Here is a 21,064-nt window from a genome sequence, read left to right as displayed (position 1 = left end):
AGAGAGACAGGACCTGGGGTACATGTTTTTATTAGGGTCCATGGTTGGAGTGATTTGGGGTCCCCTGACTACAGCTGGATTGGTCAATCAAACCAGAAGATTGGGATATTGGTAAGTTCCATGGGGATTTTATCTAAGCATACAGGTGCGGAGAGGCAGGGGAGACTGTTGATCTTAAGGGCTGTTGGGGAAGTCATATGAGGACTTACATTTGCTTGTGACTGAGCTGCTATCTAGGGCTTGCTTGAGGGGCTAGTGTCCATTGAAGGTCCATGCAGGCTGCTTGCAATGCTGGGGAATAGCTTAGCTAAATGCTCAATAGCAGGTAAATGCTTAGCTGATTCACTGAGGAGGGAAAATGTCCTGCTTTGTGGCATCTGCCAATATCTGTGGTATGAATTATCCCGCCATAGCTGATTTTAAGCTACCAGCGGGACACCACTGAACATGGAATCAGGAAGAGATGCACACAGTTGGCTCTTGTGAGTCAGGCATGAGCTGCTCCATCACATCGCTGGTCTTCCCATTTCAGGTTAGAGTTCAGGAGTAAGAAGATCATCTACCTCCTAGAATTTTGTGAGAATTAAATGAGATGGTATGTGTAAATTGCTTGAAACAATACCTGCTTTAAAATAAGTACCTGTAATTGTTAACTGCCATTATTATTATTGTTTACCATCGTAATTGGTCATTAAATGTTTTGGACTTTTTCTTTTATGAGCAATTAGGAAACCATCAAAGAGTTTTAAGGAGAGATTGTGTTATTATTAAACATTTCATTAGGAAAAAAAAAATCCCTCTGTCTGCTAAATGGAGAATGACTGCTTAGAGGGTTGGCAGTAGTGTGTGTGAGGGACCAGTTGGGTGGTTGTATCAATAGCATACAACTATTGCTAGAGTTGGGTGAGAGGTGCCGGTGGCTTAGATAGTTATGGTGGTAGTGAACGGAGGAGGGGAGTAATCAGATTTGTGCTCTATTTTAGCGGTGGAATTGAGGGACTTGTTGATGGATTTCATATATGGGGCACAGTAAAGTGAGGTGACAAAGATGATAACATGAAATGGTTTCATTTCCTGAGATTGGGAAGATGGGGGGAGGGGCAGAGTTGGGGATAGGGCAGGGGGATCAAGTGTTGCTTTTGAACCTGCTAAGTTAGAGATGATCCAGACATCCAAGTAGAGATGCCGAATAGGCAGTTAACTGTAAGAGTCTGGAGCCCAGATCGGTGCTCAAGAACCATCAACATAGAGGTGGAATTTAAACCATAGGACTAGGTGAGCTCACCCTGAGGTGAGTGTAGATAAGGAAGAGGGCCCAGGACTAGACCCTAAAGAACCCAGACATAACTGACAGGTAGATCTAACCATTGAGCTCGGTGGCCTGGGAGGTGCAGTAAACCTTTCTTTGCTTTGCCAAACCACAAACCAGGGAGGCAGGTGACTGTGGGGGCAGTCTAGTAGGTGGGAGACGGAAAATAGGTACAACGTTTCCACCCTCCTATCAAAGAGCACTGCCTTGCCTTTTGAAGAGTTGGCTAAGGAACCTACCTTTGCCTCAGTTTTTCATTCACTCCTGTCTTTTTGAGCACTTATTTGTGGATAGATTGATTGTACTAAGTGTTATGAGTAATACAGAAAAATTTCAGGCCTAGTCCCTGCCCTCAAGGATTTATAATTTAACTCGGCAGGTAAGAGATATAAATGAATGAACTAAAAAACAATTACAAAACAAATAAGCTATTATGCTTCCAGTTTTACAACTAGAGGCAAAAGGAGGAATGATAAAGGGAAGAGCTGGAGCAGAATTGAGGTAGGCAGAGAAAAGCTTCGAGAGCTTGAGTTTTCTGCCTGGGTTTAAACAGAAGACTTGCTTATTTCGGTGAACACTACTGTGAGCAGAGATGCAGCATTTCTCTCGTATCTGGCCATTTACTGACCATTTCAGGGAGACAGTGAAGTAGATGTTTCAGCCTGGAGAGAGACAGGATGCGGGTAGAATAGAAACAGGACAAAGTGGGCTGCCACTGTTTGTAGGTGCTTAATCAGGGGAAGGAGATGAAGATAGTATTTGAGGAGCTTAATCAGGGGAAGGAGATGAAGATAGTATTTGAGGAGCATTAACTAAAAAAATTTTTTTGACAGTTTAAAAAAAGTCATCTGGTGCCCATAAAAGGTGTAGGCGGTATATCAAGTTAGGCGTGTAGGTTCTGGGATTCATCTTCCATTTGCCTCACTTGTTACCCTTGTGACTAGACAAACTGCATAACTTCCCGGAGCCTCATTTCCTCATCTGTAAAATGAAGATATGAATAGTTCCTGCGTCACAACAGTGTCTGTGGCATACTAAGTGCTCTATTACTTTTAGCTATTATCATTCATAATAGCCTGTTTAAAATCATGGGACAGTGGTTAGATGGTGATGGCTTTTTTGGGAACAGTGTCATAAAATTTACTAGTCACAACTTGCTTTGGGTTCTCTCTGTCATTGTAAATACGTATTTGTACGTCTCCGATTCGTCATCCTTCATAGTTAATTTGACACAAAGCTTTACATAGTAGAGTGTCTCATCAAAAGTTTTCCCTTTCCTGTTATTTTGGTAAATGCTAGACAGTTTTTAAAAGAAGGCATTATAGGACTTCCCTGGTGGCTCAGTGGTTAGGAATCCGCCTGCCAATACAGGGGACACGGGTTCGAGCCCTGGTCCGGGAAGATCCCACATGCCGCGGAGCAACGAAGCCCGTGCGTCACAACTACTGAGCCTGCGCTCTAGAGCCGGCGAGCCACAACTACTGAAGCCCACGTGCCACAACTGCTGAGCATGCGCGCCTAGAGCCCGTGCTCCACGACAAGAGAAACCACCGCAATGAGAAGCCCGCGCACCACAATGAAGAGTAGCCCCCGCTCTCCACAACTAGAGAAAAGCCCATGCGCAGCAATGAAGACCCAATGCAGTCCAAAATAAATAAATAAATAAATAAATAGTTATTAAAAAAAAAAAAGGCGGCATTTTATTTTAAATATTTACTGATTTGGAAGCAGTCCCTTCTGCTTTTCTTTGCTTACTGAGTTACTACAGTGTAGCTAGAAGTCAGCAATTGTAGCTGATATTTGTGAAGCATTTGGAAGACAGGGTCAGTTGTAAAACGTCCTACTAAATTAAAGAAACTGAAGGGTCTGCTATTTGCAAAGGGTTGGAGGACTATAAAGAGGAGCACACATGGTCCTTGCTCTTGTTGAGGAGCATGCAAGCCCGAGGGGGACAGTGATATGAAACCGCTGTGAGAGCCCAGTTCTAAGACGTCGCCTAAGGAGTTGGTGTTTTCCTTAGACAAGACATCAAAATTTAGATTGCTGCAGCTTAGTTCTTGCTCATAAAATGAACTAAAATTCTGTTTTTTTCAGGGGTTGTGTGTGTGTGTGTGTGTGTGTGTACACACACACACATATATATATATATATATATTTTTTTTTTTTCTATTTTTTGGCTGTGCTGCGTGGCATGTGGGATCTTATAGTTCCCCGACCAGGGATCGAACCCGTGCCCCCTGCAGTGGAAGTGTGGTGTCTTAACCAGTGGACTGCCAGGGAAGTCCCTTTAGGTGTATATTTTTGCCTGACTTTATAGTTGTTTTTTTTTTTAATACTTTATTAGAAAGTCATAGTATATCTACAAGTGAAACAACAGGCCATCTAATTGGAACCAGAGCACACCCATGCTTTATTCACGTTGAACTTGAAATTGAGCAGGCCCTTACCACAGTTCCATATTATCAATACCCTTTTTCACCATTGATCTGAGGAACAGCGTTTTCAAGCCTTTGTGTGTGCTACCTGCAGCAGCTTACTCTTGGGGTGTAACTTGGTAAGGAAGGCCTCAGCAGTCTCTCAGAAATGAGAGGCCATAGTTGGCATCTTCACTGGGGTCTCAGTGAGGTACAAACACTTTTTGTTGTTACCAACTACATCACGAAAGCGTGCCAGCTGTGGTTGAACTTTATCATATGCGATTTTGTCTGAGGTGTATGGGATGAGCATTCAATAAGGCCCTGTGGTCCAGTAGAAGAAGGTCAAGATTGAAAAATAGAAGGTGTGGGTTGTTATGCAGGTACTGGTGGTCCTAGGACAAGGTACTTTTAACTTTTGTGTACGTCAGTTTTTCCTGTTTGTAAAACAAGGTTAATACTGTTTTGCCAGGGACGTTATGAAGATCAAATTAGATGACAGTTATTAAAGTGTTTTGGAAGTAAAAAGACGTCATCCTTAGATGAGAGAAGATACTTGGGCTTTAAGATATTTAATTATTTTCCTTTTCCCTGTTCTGATTCTTTTAGTGTGCTTTACTCTGTAGAAAGTCTGGAGTAAGTGACTACTACGCTTTGGATGATAATCATGCCCTTCACTTAGCTAGGAAGATTGTAAGGAATCTAAATTATCAGAAGAAAATGGATGTGAGTTGGATCTGTTCTTATATTTTTTATTTTCCCAAAGCATTTTGGCTTATGTCACCTTGAAATAATGTCTTTAAATAGGCTAATGTGATTGTTCTATATTTCTGCAGGTTACCATTGAACCTTCTGAAGATCCTTTATTTCCTGCTGATGAATTGTATGGAATAGTTGGTGCCAACCTTAAGAGGAACTTTGATGTCCGAGAGGTGTGTAAAGTGGAACTGTGAGCTGTAAGCTATGCTATCATAGTTTATGACATGTGTTTAAACTTTGTTTGAACTATAGGCTGTGTGTATCCATTTTCAAAGCTGAAGTCTGTTTTAGGTATGTTCATCCCTAAACTAAGGGACTGTTGTGGGTCTCAGTAAGGAATGACATATAAGGGAAAGATATCTTACTAAAAGAAAGAGGGCAGGGAAAACCTCTTAATTACTGGAAAGTTTTCATTGCACGATGACTAAGCTTGCTTTGTTCATAACTCCATATTCCTGTGGACATTAGGAATGATGTAGCACAACTTTATAATTTCCAGCTATTTCTTTTTTGGGTTCTTATTTTGGGAAATGGATGAAATGTCAGTAAGTTGTTGAAAGGAAAAAACATACCCTTTTAGATCAATATGACATGAGTAAAGATTAGACATTTGATTGCAGTTGAAGATGTTGCTATGGTTACAGATTGTCTTCTGTAGTCTAGATTGACAATTTTTAGTGCTTGCGTATAGCATGTAGTCTTTTATTTTGTTCAGTATCCATATGTGGTAGGATACTTTCTAAATTAGGAAATTGTCCTAATATCAGATTCTGTGCCTTAATATTTTGTTATGTTTCCCCTTGACTATAAAACTATTATGTACTAACTGTGAAAAATATAGAAAATACAGAAAAACATAAAATTGCTTGTAATTCCACCATGCAGAGAAAGCAGCCAGTATTTTGGTGTTTTGACTTAGTGTATATGTGTACATTTTTATGTAGTTCAGATAGTATATATATACATATGTATATTGATATATATATATTTAATTCTGCTTTTTCCAGTTTAAATTATAAACATCTCCCCATTATTTAAAACTTCTTCATGAAATGTTTTTTGTGGTTAGGTCCTGATTCTTATACTAGTACCTGGTGACATGGTAGGCACTCAGTAAATATTTTTTTGGATGAATTGATGAATGTAATATCCCACTTATGGATATGTACAAATATTTATTTAGGCAATACCCTATTATTGTTAGAGGGTCTTAAATGCTGGATTTTAATGGAACTTCAACTGGTACTTCACTTTAGCAAGGTAATTTAGTTAACTGTAAGTTTTAGAATTAGGTTTTTAGTTTGACTTTTTAATTAATTACAGGCACAGAAAAAAATGGCACTTACAATCTGATGTGCCTGAAAAATGAGTTGTTCTAATAGTCAAGTTTTCTAGGTGGCTAAGGATTCATTCTTTCAAGCATAATCACTTTTTTCATTTATTCGACAGTATTTATTGAGTGCTTTTTCCGTGAAGGTATTGTTTCAGGCACTAGGGGTACAGAAATGAGCAAAACAGATGTGAATCCATGCCTTCATGGTAGTTCAATTTCATTTTAATGGATATCTTTTTATAAAGATAGACTTCTGCCTTCTTAAATTGTATCCTGGACTTCTGCCTTTTGTTGATTCATGTTCATCATTGTGATGTTAATTTATTATATTTTTCTGTAATTGCAAATAAGCCTTGTATGGAGGTCTTACTAGCATATGGAGCTGTGGGACAACATTGGGATATTAATTGAAAAACCCAGGTTCTAGTCCTTGTTTCCCTAGTCAGTGGTACTGGGGTTGAACCTCTCTGAGCATTGATTTCTGCTCCTAGAAATAGGAGTAGTGCCATATGATATGTCTGCTTCCTAAAGTTTGAGTCTTTGTGAAGATGAGTTAGTATATTTTATGTGGCTGAGTGGACTTCATTGTAAAGCAAATAGAAGGGGGTTTCACATTAAGTGGCCCTAGGTTGCTCTGACCTTTTGAGTGGCTTTATCTTTGTGTGGAAGAATGGTCGTTGCTATGTGTTTGTTTTTCAAAAGGTGTAATTTTTGAGCCACATAGCACTTAGACAACTTTTATATCTCCATTATGTTATTTGACCTTTCAGGAAAATAACTAAAATATAATTCAAAGTAAGCTATTCACTCATTTTTCAGCCTTTGCATCTTATAAAATAAGGCTTTGATTGATGTGGTAAACAGGAAAAAGGAAGCTCAAACTGGATAGAAAAAATGATGTGTAGCATCTAAAATAGTTTCTGAAAAAATTTAGAATATGCTTCATGTTTAGAACACTTTGAAATAGTCCTGATGTATAATGATGAATATGGAGGATAAACTAGTAACTTTGATTCTGTGTAGATTAATTATATGTGTGTATGTGTATGTGTATCAGATTCAGAATCAGTGAACCTTTATTAAAGGCTTAATAATAATAGCTACCTTTTGATGAGTACCAGGCAATGTTATTAGCTCTTAAGTATTATTATTATTGTTATTACTTTTTTTTTTAAAACAGATGAGGAAACTGAGCTTCAGGGATTTTAGGTAACCAGCCTGTGACTCTAGTTTCCAGTGGTAGAGCTGGGAGAAGCTGGGAGTCAGAGCTGGTTCTTCATCTCAGCATTATTTTCTTAGGTTCCTTTATTACTAGTTCATCACATCTTCACAACTTTGTTCCATCTTTGCAGAAGTGAGAACCGAGACTCAGAGGGGTTAAATGCCTTACTCCAGGACACATAAATCATATGTTATACCCTAGGTTGGAGCCTAAGTCTTCTGACTCTAAGGCTGGACCTTGCTTTCTTTCTTCTTTTTTTTTTCTTAATATAATCTTTTAATTGAAGTATAGTTGATTTACAATGTTGTGTTAACTTCAGGTGTACAGCACAGTGATTCAGTTATATATATATATATATATATATATTCTTTTTCAGATTCTTTTCCCTTATAGGTTATTACAAAATATTGAATATTATTCCCTGTGACATGTAGTAGGACCTTGCTTTCTGATTGAATCCCTGACTCTCAGCCAATACATTTGACAGCCCCTGAAGTTCTGAGTCTAGCAACCAGCCCATGTAGTCTCTGTGCTTCTCTGGTATACAACATGGAGCTGTTGCTTTTATAGTGAAGTGTAAAATCAGGGCCCAGAATGACTTCAGGGGATTAACCATGCATGTCAAGTGAAATTCTACTGAGAAGACTTTCTGAGTAGGGTGAAATTTTGTGAAAGTGACAACTTCATTACAAATTTGTTTTCCTTACAAATAACTTGAATGCAAAAATTCTTTTATAATATAATTGCTCAGGGACATTGTTATTTTTCCTCTTAGGTCATTGCTAGGATCGTGGATGGAAGCAGATTCAATGAATTTAAAGCCTTATATGGAGACACATTAGTTACAGGTATAAAGATGAAGAACTGAAAATGTGAACATTTTATGCTGCTTTGAAAATAAGTGATCTCTTGTCTCATGGCCCTGATGCACTTGGCATGAGCTTTGTTATTTAGAGAGGTATAAACGTGTGAGTCAGTACTCAAAAGGAGCTGTTTTGTAAAGATCACTTGTAGCTGAATGCCTTCATGGATCCAGAATTTTAAATGATGAGGGCAAGGTGCTCTGATCCAGACCATTATTCTGTGACTTTGTAGCATTAGCTGTATAAAAAGGCTCTTAGCATAGTAAAATTAACAAAAATATTTGTAGTTTTTAAAATTTCTCTGGATGACTATAATTATTTTGAAAATTTCAGCACTGTCTTCTTTATTCTTTAGTTTTCAGTTCGACTGTGAAGTTACGTGTGATGTTTTAGTTTCCCAGAAGACTGTAGACTGAGTTAAACCTTCTCACCACCTCTGTGTAGGTCTTATGCTGATCTACACAAAGACTAGATTGAGAATACAGGACAGAATACCAAGTCTGAAAAAACAAAATAAGAATGTTTATAAAAGTTAATTCATTCACCTAAACTGTTACGTTTGTAGGCCTTTGAAGAAATATTTGAAACATAGACACCAGGTCCATAGTAATCTATCTTGGACAAATGGCAAAAGAAATTTGGGCATTTTACTTGGTCTTAAAGAAGCTCCAAAATGTAGTAGTTAATCTGAAGACAGCATATCAGAGTAGAAAAAACAACTAGCTGCAAAAATCCAAATTGTAAATATACATTGAGGCTTAAGGATAAGTCACAGCAGTTTCTCCTGGTCTGATTTATGAGCAAGAGAAGGGTTCACACTGGAAGTGGAATTTATGTGTTTGTATTTAGGTGTTTAAGTGATTAAGAGCTTTTTCTTTGATATATAGACAGGATTTGTCACCAAATAGTTCAGGATGTAACCCTCATTGTGCAGCAGTTTAAAACACGTCAGAAGTGTTTCTGCTTCTTTCTCAGAGACGGGTGGGCTGTCTTTGTCATCTGTTTTTATGTATTTGCCCTGGACTTGCTAAAATGCTTGTGGTACCTTTGCCCCCTAAAATACCAGCGGTAGATCTACCAGATGGCAGATCTCCATCTCTTCTTGTCTGTACTGGAATTCAAATAAGGTTTGGGGGTGGGGGAGTGAGAGGGAGAAGAGAGGAATGAGAGGGGGAAGGGGGAAGGAGAGAGGATATGGGGAGATGGGGGGATGAGAGGGTGAGGATGCAGTAAGAGAGGATGAAAGGGGGCATGAGGGGGAGGGGGCATGAAAGGAGGAGGGAGGGATGAATGCGGGGGCCATGAGTGGGAGTGAGGAGGGAGAAGGACAGATTTTTCTAAGGATCAAGTGTCTCTGGCAGTTCTTACAGCTTTCCTCCTGCCCCTGCACTTGGCATAGGTAGGCCTAGGAGTTTCGTAGACAGTTTGCTTTCTTGTTTAGCCCATAGGAAGTTGGTGAAGGTGCTCCCTCCATGGGTGACCCTCGTGTAGTGGGGCATGCGCCCTACTCAGCAGGACTAAGGGTGGATGGAAAGTTTAAACAGCTCACAGGGCAGAACACCTTCAGGGGTAGCACCGTGCAGCTGAGACACGTGCGAGATTCCCAGCTCTTTTTGTGGGATGGGTCAGGACTCAGAGTGGATTGTTAGAACTTTGGGGAGGTTTGCCCCTCTCTGAATTGCCTCTGTAAGTGGCAGTGCCATTTAGGGTGTGTAGCCTAGGGTTTTGGCTGGGATTTTAGGTCTGAAAGACCAAGAGAAATCAAGGTGACCGGCAAATCAGTGTTTCATTTTAACATGTTAAATAAACATGTTAAACAAGGATTTAAAAAAATAAATCAAGACAAAGCCAGAGTAAAGAACAAAAATAAGTCTTAAAAATTTCGGTGTTCTGGCTTGTCAGTAGGTTGACATTCTCTCTTATCCATTCATTCTTCGAGCACCTGCTTTGTGTTGGGCGCCCCATGCCAGGGGCCTTAGTGGCAGCCTGTCCAAGCTTGAGCTTGGACACAGAGCCTGGTCCAGGAACTTTGGCATTGAGCTTCCTGTGACCCCTCTCACAAGCACAGTTTGTTGACACTTGGCTTCCAAGTATTTGACACCTATTTTTAGTCAGGTAGGTTTGTTGAAAATCACTCTTGGGAAGGTCTGTAGTCACATCCTTCATATTTACAAAATAGCCTCCTGGAATCACCTAAAGTGTCTACTTCACAAAATAACAGGGTTTTCTTCCCCCTTTTTCTTCTGTCTTATTTCTGTGTGTGTGTGTGTGTGTGTGTGTTTGTGTGTGTGGAGTGGAAGTGGTAGTGAGACAAAAACAAAACTTGTGGAAAGGAGAAAGAAAAAGATGCAAACACAGAGAAAATGAAAGTGTAGTGATTTATTCTTCTTATAAGCTTAACTGGATTTCTTACCTTAAACTTGGTTACCACCAGGCTTGACTGCATTCCTGCTTTTTAAAAAAGTTTGTCTTTGTTGAGTTTATCCCTTTTATTTCAAGGGCCTGTCATTACCTCAGGCGTTTTAAAGCAAGCTAGTCACCTGAAACTGGCCGATGGCTCTGAACATTGACCTTTAAAGGGATCTGTGTCTCTGATTTGTTCTATATCAGAATACCCTTCGTGTCTGGTACATAGTAGGCACTCATATATGTTACATGAATGAACGGATGACACACTAATCCAATCATCTAACCAAACTGGTTGGTCAGACAAGTGGATAAGTTTATATGTAACACACCCCTTTCAAGAAAGCAAAAAACCCAGACTCCGGTACCTTAGAAATAAATTAAGCCATGAGCTATTTTGTATCATAGATGAAATCTCTACATTTTAAACATTGATTTGAAATTAAACAATGTATAAATATGTCTGTTCGTTGTGAATTAAAAGCCCTCTGAAATACATACATCTTTTTTTCAATTTTCTTTTGAGGATTTGCTAGAATATTTGGATACCCAATAGGTATCGTTGGAAACAATGGAGTTCTCTTTTCTGAATCTGCAAAAAAGGCAAGTACTGTTAAAAATGTTTCAAGGTTTTTCTGTTTTAATTTAAACATTATCAAGTAATGAATGAAAATTATTACATAAAAGCTTTAAAATATTTAACCAGATGCCTTAGCAAACAGAACATTGTGTGCCTATACGTGTGAACATGTATGTGTGTGCATGTTAAATGTTTGAAACAGCTTTAGGGAGGTTTACGTGAATATGATGAACTGTCTTGAGCACTGTTAAAAATACAAATGTTTGTTTTAGGAAAGTTCTTTTAATACTTGAATTATAACTGCTGTGGATGACGTATACATTTTCTAAGAATATAGGAATACTTGTCTTGAAAGTATTTCATGCACTCGAGGGGTTCAAGCATACTATTCATATGGTTCTGAGACATGATCTGCTCTATTCTATCCCGTAATCAGTTTAACTTGATTATATTTTCACTTTTTGGAAACGGAAAGATAATGGGTCTTGTTACTGAAGCTCTGGTTTTAAAAGAAGGAATTCATGAATATCTTTTGGCTTAGTATTCAATTTCATACATCATTGTCTCAGATTTACCTAAACTTGGATAAATGTAATTCATGTACTTATTTTTTTTTTTTATAAATTTATTTATTTATTTATTTTTGGCTGTGTTGGGTCTTCGTTTCTGTGCGAGGGCTTTCTCCAGTTGCGGCGAGCGGGGGCCACTCTTCATCGCGGTGCGCGGGCCTCTCGCTGTCGCAGCCTCTCCCGTTGCAGAGCACAGGCTCCAGACGCTCAGGCTCAGTAGTTGTGGCTCACGGGCTTAGTTGCTCCACAGCATGTGGGATCTTCCCAGACCAGGGCTTGAACCCGTGTCCCCTGCACTGGCAGGCGGGTTCTTAACCACTGCGCCACCAGGGAAGCCCAATTCATGTACTTATTTGATAAAATATTTTCTTAAGAAAATAAAAAGGTTTAGCCTTGTTTTTCCTCTTCAAATGATAGAGTGAATAACAAGGTAAAAGTTCTCTTACTGAGGCAGGTAACAGGCAATTAAGCACTTTCATACCCTAATTAGGAAGAATTTGTCTTTGGCAGAATGTTTTATTAGTAAAGTTAGTTTCTGGATTTTGCTATTCATTATTGTTCCCCCACTGAGATTATAAGACGAAAATAAGAGAGTAAAAATAAAGAAAATAAAAGTCATCTACATTCATGCCAGAAATAACCTTGAGTAACATTTTATTATGGTTCCTTAGTTTTTTCTATTCCCCTTCTTTTTTTAAACAAAATTGGTTTTGCCATATATAGAGAAGTTTTGCTGGTTTTCACTTAATAGTATGTATAGTGAGCGTTTCCAAAAAATTAAATATTTCTGATACACTGAGTTTCTTTTTAAAGTTTATTTAATTTATTTATTTTTGGCTGCATTGGGTCTTTGTTGCTGCGTGCCGGCTTTCTCTAGTTGCGGTGAGCGGGGGCTACTGTTCGTTGCGGTGCGCGGCCTGCTCATGGTGGTGGCTTCTCTTGTTGCGGAGCATGGGCTCTAGGCACGCAGGCTCAGTTGTTGTGGCGCACAGGCTTATTTGCTCTGCGGCATGTGGGATCTTCCCGGACCAGAGCTCGAACCCGTGTCCCCTGCATCGGCAGGTGGATTCTTAACCACTGAGCCACCAGGGAAGCCCCTAATACACTGACTTTTAATGACTATATAATATACTTATTTCAATAGAGGGTATGTCAGACTGAGGCCGACAAACGCCGCCTTGTTTTATTTGTTGGCTTGTCACAGATAAATCCGGAGGAGAGCTATGTTTGGCCTCTGTTTGACATTTCATTTGTTGAAGTAAACCCCACAAGTCTGTGTGATTTCCTCATTCTCGTATTTGAGGTCGAGCAATTGCTTTGCAATCTTGTACTTGCCAAGGCATTTCCAGCTAAGTTAAAGGCATGTGCAAATAGAGAGTAAAATATAAAGGAAACAGCTTTAAGTGTTTTCTTACTCACATAATCTTTAGAAGGTAGGGAAAGGAATAGTTATATTTTTGTGTCATTAAATAACTAATTTCCTAAACTCAGGGTTAAAAGGTGTCTAGCAGTCATCTAAAATCCCATTTGGGCTTCCCTGGTGGCGCAGTGGTTAAGAATCCGCCTGCCAATGCAGGAGACACAGGTTCGAGCCCTGGTCTGGGAAGATCCCACATGCCACAGAGCAACTAAGCCCGTGAGCCACAACTACTGAAGCCCGCATGCCTAGAGCCTGTGCTCTGCAACAAGAGCAGCCACCGCAATGAGAAGCCCACGTACCACAACGAAGAGTAACCCCTGCTTGCCGTAACTAGAGAAAGCCCGTGCGCAGCAATGAAGACCCAACGCAGCCCAAAAAAAAAAAAATCCCCTTTATTTCAAGTATGTTGGTAAGAAAGATATATTTTACTATAATCTTGGTGCATGAAAGAATTTCAAGTGATCGTCAAAACGTAGGTATCCCAGCAGGGTTTATATTCTATCTTTTTTGAAGTTGAGAACCAGAGAATTGCGTTATGGTGAGGCTCAGAAATTCTCATTGACAAGCAATTCTTTCTTCTCTGTTCCTGAAGTTTCACTTGCTGTTTGGAATATTAGTGGTTGACTTCATCTCTGACACAGGAGTTGGCCTACAGTCATGTGCCAGTGATCACACAGGTGCCTGTGCAAAACAAGTACAGTGCAAATTGTAGTCACACGTTCCATTGACAGTGGGTCCCCATGGTAGTATTATTATTACTGTTACTATAAGGTCAGACTAGCCAAGCAAAGGGTAATCTTTCTTTGACCCAAATGTGTTGTTTACAGGGTAAATGATGATTAGATTTGTTAACCTCCCACTAAAAAGATTTTTATTTTATTTGCTTATAGGGAGCTCATTTTATCCAGTTATGCTGCCAAAGGAATATCCCTCTGCTGTTCCTTCAAAACATTACTGGTAAGAAAATAGCTTGGACTTCCTTGCTGGCCACACAGTGGTTAAGAATCTGCCTGCTAATGCAGGGGACATGGGTTCGAGCCCTGGTCCGGGAAGATCCCACATGCTACAGAGCAACTAAGCCCTTGCGGCACAACTACTAAGCCTGTGCTCTAGAGCCTGCGAGCCACAACTACTGAGTCCACGCCGCAACTACTGAAGCCTGCACGCCTAGAGCCCGTGCTCCGCAACAAGAGAAGCCACCGTGATGAGAAGCCCATGCACTGCAACGAAGAGTAGACCCTGCTCTCAGCAATTAGAGGAAGCCTGCATGCAGCAACGAAGACCCAACGCAGCCAAAAGAAAAGAAAAAGAAAATAGCTTAACCAGTTTGATTGCATTTATTCGAGAGCTGCAGTGTCCAGTATGGCTCATGTATTGGACAGTGCAGACGTAGAATGCTTCCATCATAACAGCTTTATTGGACATGCTCTCTCTAGATTATCTTTAAAGGTTAACACTTCGAGAATCTTGAATATTTGGGGGAATTTATCCATGTTTTTTAGTGAAGCAATTTCTGAGTTTCAAGTGTATCACAAACATTTGAGTGGCCTTCCTTTACTCCTGCACATGTGCACCCACCCACCCAGAAAACAGCAGAGTATTCTCGGCCAGTAACACTCTCATTAGTGCTGGAGGGTGTTATCTGACCCATGGTCTCTTTCCCAGTACTTTGTTCCCCATAAAGGATTTTAAGTACATACTGTGGTCCTCCCTTTTCCTTATCTTTCATTGTGCAGTTAATTCTACCTGAAGCAACATCTTAAATGGACATGCACATCCTGAGCCAAAGTCTGGGATTTGAGGGGGTTTTTTTAAGATTATTTATTTATTTATTTATTTATTTAATTTTTGGCTGCGTCGAGTTTTAGTTGTGGCATGCGGGCTCTTTCGTTGCGGTGCGTGGGCTTCTCTCTAGTTGTGGCGGGGGGTTTTCTCTCTCTAGTTGTGGCGTGCAGGCTCTGTGGCGCGTGGACTCCAGAGTGCATGGGCTCTGTAGTTTGCAGCATGCAGGCTCTCTAGTTGAGGCACACGAGCTCAGTAGTTGTGGCACACGGGCTTAGTTTCCCTGGCATGTAGTATCTTAGTTCCTTGACCAGGGATCAAACCCGCGTCCCCTGCATTGTAAGGCGGATTCTTTACCACTGGACCACCAGGGAAGTTCTGCGATTTGTGTTTTGACTCCAAAGAATGATAAGACCAATGTCAACTGTCTGATTTCATGTTCCATGGGTGATCCTAGCATGACGGATGAAATGATTTTTAAGGGCTCTTAGGGTTCTAGAGTTCTCCCTCCTGGCATTCTGTGATTCTCCTATTTATACTTTTTGTGTGTTGCATGGTGCCTGACAGATAGGAGGCACTCCGATATGTTGATTAGCTAAAAAAAATGTTTCCCCCCCATCTTCTAAGTCAGGGGTTCCCACCCCCGGGCCGCGGACTGGTACTGACCCACGGCCTGTTAGGAACCGGGCCGCACAGCAGGAGGTGAGTGGTGGGCGAGGGAGTGAAGCTTCATCTGCCGCTCCCCATGGCTCCCATTACCGCCTGAGCCTTCCCCCCGCCCGCCGCCACCCCGCTCGTGGAAAAATTGTCTTCCATGAAACCGGTCCCTGGTGCCAAAAAATGTTGGGACCACTGTTCTAAGTCACATGTGGTTATCTCAAGTTCAAAGGAAGGAGAGGTCCTTAATTAGTTGTTGGGATCAGGCATGCCTTTATGAGAAGGAGTTTGGCCTTGACAGTCAGCAGGGCTTTACATAGTACTGGTGCTAAAACATCTTCATCTGGTGCTGTTCTTAAGTTTAAGATACTTGGTTAGATGACTCTTGAGAGGAGTTATATCCAGATGGCAGCTAGAGAGGGCCCTATGTGGCAGACCTTCTAAGAGGGTGGTAAAAGTACTCTGAAGCTTCACTAGGCCAGAGACCTTGTTTCTAATAATGACTCATGATTTATTAACCACCAGTAAGTTAAACCGTGTGCTTGGAAGATTCCTACATTTTCTCTGTGCTTTATTTTTTGTTGGGTTGGGGTCAGAGAGCAGAGTTTGAGTTTGGTTTTGCAACATTGCATTTGAGGGACCTCAAATGTATCCATTTGGAAATATATGGTGGGCAGTTGAAAAGTCTTGAGCACGGAAGAGGTGTGTTAGCTGGAGGCGAACGTGGAGACATCCTCAGAACATGGAGATGGTGTTTAAAGCTGCGGGAATAGGTAACGCCCAGAGACAAGAGAAAGGGCTCAGGGATAATCTTTGAGTAACTCTAATTTCTTCCACAGAGATGAGAGTAAAGGAAGAAAGGCAGCATGATTATGTTGTTCTTTATGGTGAGAAAAAGAAGGGTTAGAGAAAGCCAAGTGAGATGGCCTCGGTCTTCTTTTTCAAGGCAGAATCACTCACGGGGACTAGAGGCACAGTGGGGTGATAGGGTGGTGGGTGGTAGGTGAGGGCTTTTAAAGAGAGTCGATATTTGAGATAGCTACTGTGGGAATGTTACAGGGAGTCGAGATAAAATAGATAAAGGAGTCTCTGAGCTATTCTGAGGGCCCAGTTCAGAGGGCAGGGCAGGTGACCAGGGGAAGCAGATGGTGCCTGGTGCGGGCAGGGCTTGTTACATCAGTACTGTTGTATCCACAGCAAGTACAAGTGATCCATAAAACATGGTTTAATTGAATTGGATTACCCATTGCTGGAGATTTGCAAAGCAAGAACAGCGACCATCACGTAGGCACGTGAGTCCTTGGGCGCGGAGGGAGACAAATGAAGCCTGATGCGACGTTTATAAGGTGAAGAGGAAGAACCCCAAGGCCTGGAAAGCCCAGTGACGCTGCAGACCAGTTTCAACAGAGCTGGGTGGGAGCTTGGAGAAGTAGAAGGATCCTACAATTATAATGAGAATTATTTTATCTTGCTATTGAGTCGCTGACAGGGACTCAGCATCTCTATGAAGCATTAATTTTATTTCATCAAAGTGTTAAAGCAGCGCTTCAGAAGGAATAATCTATATTTTAAACCAGGTCAGTGAGTCCTAAAGCCCTCACAGTTGGGCTTGCCATAGTACTTTTTCCTTAGCTTGCCATATCCTGTTCTTTCATCACCAAACTATTGTTCTGAGATAATTTCTTGAAGATACGTTGTATTCTTATCTTGTTTGAGGATCTCTGTGTGCATCCAGATGAACCATTTAAACAATTTTTTAAATGATTAGAGAAAATTTTATTTTACCTTTTAATGCAAATTTGTGGGGGGCATATTTCACATATAAATATTTTATTGGGGTGAGAGGCCTGTGGTAAAATATAAGGTTGACAAGATGTCCTTCTAGTACCTTGGTGAAAATGACTTCTGTACACTGATCTCATCACCCTGAGGCTCTCTTTCTGTTCTTTTCTCACAGGATTTATGGTTGGTAGAGACTACGAAGCTGAAGGAATTGCCAAGGATGGCGCCAAGATGGTGACTGCCGTAGCCTGTGCCAATGTGCCGAAGATAACTGTCATCATCGGGGGCTCTTATGGAGCTGGAAACTATGGGATGTGTGGCAGAGCGTTTAGGTAGGTGGTTGTCATGATTTTCTCTGAAAGAATGAATCATACTTCAAGTATCATTATGAATGGTCAGTTTACTTCAAGGCTATTTGAAATATAGAATGACATTCACAAATCTTAATCAGTATACCATAATTTGTATCATCTGGAGGGGTGAAATGAAATTCAGTGCTAAAAGTACCACTTGGAAGAAATCCACAGTGGGAATCAGGAAATATTTTGAAATGACTGATAATGAAAATACTACATGTCGTAACTTGTGTGATGTGTCTGAAGTCTTGCTTTGAGACAGGTGTGTAGACTTAATTATATATTATATACTGGAAGAGAAGTAAGGCTGAAAATCAGTGAGCCAAGCAGCCAGTTGAAGAGGTTCAAAGAAGAGCAGCATATTAAAACAAGAAAAATAAAAACAGGACATAATAAAGTACAAACATTATAAAGATAGAAGAATCAGGAAAGCCCAAAGTTGCTTTGTTTAAAAGTGTTAACAAACTTGAGAATCCCCTGTTAAAACTAAAAAATAAAGGGAGAAGGCACATATCACCAATTTTAGGAATGGAAAACAGCACATAACTGCACATAATAAGAGGATATTTTGAATACTTTTTTGCCCAGTAAATTTGGATGAAATGGAAAAATACTATTTATCAAAACAGACATCAGAATCACCTGGAGAGCTTAAAAATTCTACCATGCTGAAGCCCCACTGATGGAGATTACTCTGGGGTGGGTTCTAGGCATTGTTTTTTTTTTTTAATCCCCAGATAATTGTAATGCGCAGCCAGAATGAAGAACCACTGATTTAAAAGGTAAACGTGGGCCTCTGAAAATCTCTGTGTAGTACAGTGAATTCATTTGATCATTCTTTCCTTTTTCCCCCCATAGCCCAAGATTTCTCTACCTGTGGCCAAATGCTCGCATCTCAGTGATGGGAGGAGAGCAGGCAGCTAATGTGCTAGCGACAGTAGCAAAGGACCAAAGAGCACGGGAAGGCAAACAGGTAAGTGCTGTTTCTTTGTCTCCGGGTTTGACTTTCACCAGAACACTGTGGAGCCAGGGAGCAGCATACCCAAAACCCCTCCAAGTTTGTGGCTAGGATTCCAACATTCAGGGCCTGGCTCTATCTAGAAGACGCTGACCTGGAAATTGTTTTAGCAACTTAGACTTACACATTCTCCATCTCTCTTTTTAGAGCCATTTCACTTGAAGTACCTTCTTGCGGTAATTTACAAACTTTTCAGAATCTCCAAGAAAACACTTAACAAACTCTTATCTCTGGGTGCCTGAGGCATGAAGATGTTTGATTCTTAGTCATTTGCAGTTAGTGAGATTTAAATAAATCTGACTTATGTCTTTGATTTTATGACCTAAAGCAGCAGAATTTTGTGTCTCCTATTTTACTTTTAGATTGTTGTTAAGGATACCTCTAGTGGGAGGGCCCCATCGTGTAATGAGAATTGAATACCATTATTATACTGTGAAAGTATGAATGAAGAAGGAGGGAAAGGGCACTGGAAGCTTAATGAAAAGCAAATCAGCTAATAGCTGCTTTTGAGATGGATTCTTTTGTTTGTGTCTCTGTTAGAGATTCATCTGAAATTTTGCATTACATTTTATTATAACTTACAACAATTTTGTGTAAGCAGCAGGCCTATAAAATGATTGGTGCATGTTCCTAACGTTGCTTAGGTGTACTGTTTCATTGTAACAGGGCATAATGTGGAGGAGGCCCTGCCTTCTCAGGCTCTCACTTCTGCCATTTAGAGATTGATCATCTGGTCAACCTCCTAGTTTGTGGAGTGGGGATAACCAGAGGGTGGTTCCTGCCTCCCTGAATGCATCGCATCCATGCCTCACACCCCCAGCTATCTTTTCCAAGCAACAGTAACTCTGCAGACTTAAGTTGAAGTTTCAGATGCACTTTAGTACTAACTAGTATCCAAGCAAAAGGAAAGCTTTACTTTTGTGTGTATGTAGTGGGGAGTGGGGGATATGAAATTCTACCTGATATTTTGAAGGCATGTCTTAAATTCTAGCCCGGCATGGTGATATCTTATTAAATAGTTGTGCTTTGATTAATTTGATATACAGATATATGAATTCATCTATTTTTATATGTGAAAGGAAAGTATAGGATTTTAGTGGTTCTACCTCCAAATTCTGGACCTATAAATGATATTAAACGACGAAAGTACATAAAAGGTTGGATTTATTTGAAAAAAAAATCACTTGGTTTTTGGTGTGGAGTATTTTTTAAGTTGAAAATACTTTTCAGGATTTCAAAATTAGTTTGCATAAAGATTTTAACATCTGAATTATCACTTGTTTCTGGCAATATGGATGGGCAAGCCATTAAATTTTTAATTAGGGAAAAATCTCTCTCAGCTATCTGGGAAATTGAAGAGGTTATTTAAAATGGGCCTTATTGTTTTATCCCTTTAAGCTTTAAAATGTTTAAAATTTTAGCTGTTTTGAATGAAAATACCCTACTGTTCCACCTCCTTATACAGAAACTGCAAGATGTAATATAGCCCTTTGTTATATTGTATAATTCACATCCATTGCTATACCCTGCTGGAATATGTGATACCTTTGGTTTTGACCTGACATTAAACAGCCTCAGGACATTGGCTCTGGTAAGGGGGATATAACAGTGCACTAATTTGATACTCATGTCTCAGGTGAGATCATATATATTAAAGCATCCCTCGTAATCTATACATCAATGTGCAGATGTTGGTTGTAACATTATCGTTCATGAAATCTGTTGCCCCTTTTTTCTTGAGGTTCTCTTGAGTGGATCTGTTGTTCCCCTGCAGCGGCCTTACTCATTGTGCCTTTTCTTTCAGTTCTCCAGTGCTGATGAAGCAACTTTAAAAGAGCCCATCATTAAGAGGTTTGAAGAGGAAGGAAACCCTTACTATTCCAGTGCAAGGTGAGAGCCAGAGAATAACTGACTCCTTGATGGGCACATCTTGGCAGTCAGGGCAGCAGCTTTACAGAGATCTGAGCAGTTGGCATGATCCAACCCTCATGGGAACCAAAAAATAACCTTTGGACACAATTTTGTACTGTTGTTTCTATAATGGGAATGCTTAGTGCTGAAATGCTGCTCCTCCTCCCAGGCTGGGCTTTGGATCCATCACCATTGGTCTGATTCTGCCACTCTCCACCCCTCTTCCCTTACCCCGCTCCTAGTTGAAGTGGTCCAAGGCCTGCAGGAGCACCGTGGCCAGAGGTGGACCGCACTGGGGCTGGGAAGTTGAGAGCTATAGTTCTGGCTGTGTCACCTTCAGGAATTAGTTCTGCACTAATGGGTTCCTGTCATCCCCCTCTCTGATTATTTTGTTTTTACCCCATTTAAAGATGAAAATGGTTGAACACTTACTGACACTTGTTAACAAGTGAGCTTGTGCATTCAGAAGGTGATTATTCATAGCCAGGGTCCACATGTCAACACCAAGCAATTACCTCACACACCATGGCGGCTCTTATTCTGTTTGTTTCTTACACCACTTAAATGAGGTAATAAATTATCACAGCTGTCCCCGTTGGAGACATGCGTGTGCTTTCATACCTCTTTTTTCAACAACTTCAATGTTCTACATTCTGAAGAATAATTGAAGCTTCATGTTTTTC

At 40.4% G+C, this 21,064-nt stretch overlaps 2 protein-coding genes across 2 annotated transcripts in view; both read left to right on the top strand.

The window, feature by feature from the left end:
* The window catches only part of MCCC2 (methylcrotonyl-CoA carboxylase subunit 2), a 63,615-nt gene that overhangs the window by 37,860 nt on the left and 4,691 nt on the right, over nt 1–21,064 (top strand). The window contains exons 9-16 of the mRNA XM_082457272.1: nt 4,350–4,449; nt 4,560–4,655; nt 7,813–7,885; nt 10,833–10,909; nt 13,766–13,832; nt 17,272–17,428; nt 18,311–18,425; nt 20,275–20,360. Coding sequence (XP_082313398.1) covers nt 4,350–4,449; nt 4,560–4,655; nt 7,813–7,885; nt 10,833–10,909; nt 13,766–13,832; nt 17,272–17,428; nt 18,311–18,425; nt 20,275–20,360 — 771 coding nt within the window. The remainder of the gene's footprint in view (nt 1–4,349; nt 4,450–4,559; nt 4,656–7,812; nt 7,886–10,832; nt 10,910–13,765; nt 13,833–17,271; nt 17,429–18,310; nt 18,426–20,274; nt 20,361–21,064) is intronic.
* CARTPT (CART prepropeptide) overlaps nt 20,279–21,064 on the top strand; it is a 48,958-nt gene continuing 48,172 nt past the window's right edge. Inside the window, exon 1 of the mRNA XM_082457428.1 lies at nt 20,279–20,360. The gene's annotated coding sequence lies outside the window, so the exon portion shown is untranslated. The remainder of the gene's footprint in view (nt 20,361–21,064) is intronic.

This window comes from Balaenoptera physalus (genome assembly GCF_965194825.1).
Source record: "Balaenoptera physalus genome assembly, chromosome: 3".
NCBI classification, from domain to species: domain Eukaryota; kingdom Metazoa; phylum Chordata; class Mammalia; order Artiodactyla; family Balaenopteridae; genus Balaenoptera; species Balaenoptera physalus.
This window is presented reverse-complemented; position numbering and strand designations above follow the sequence as displayed.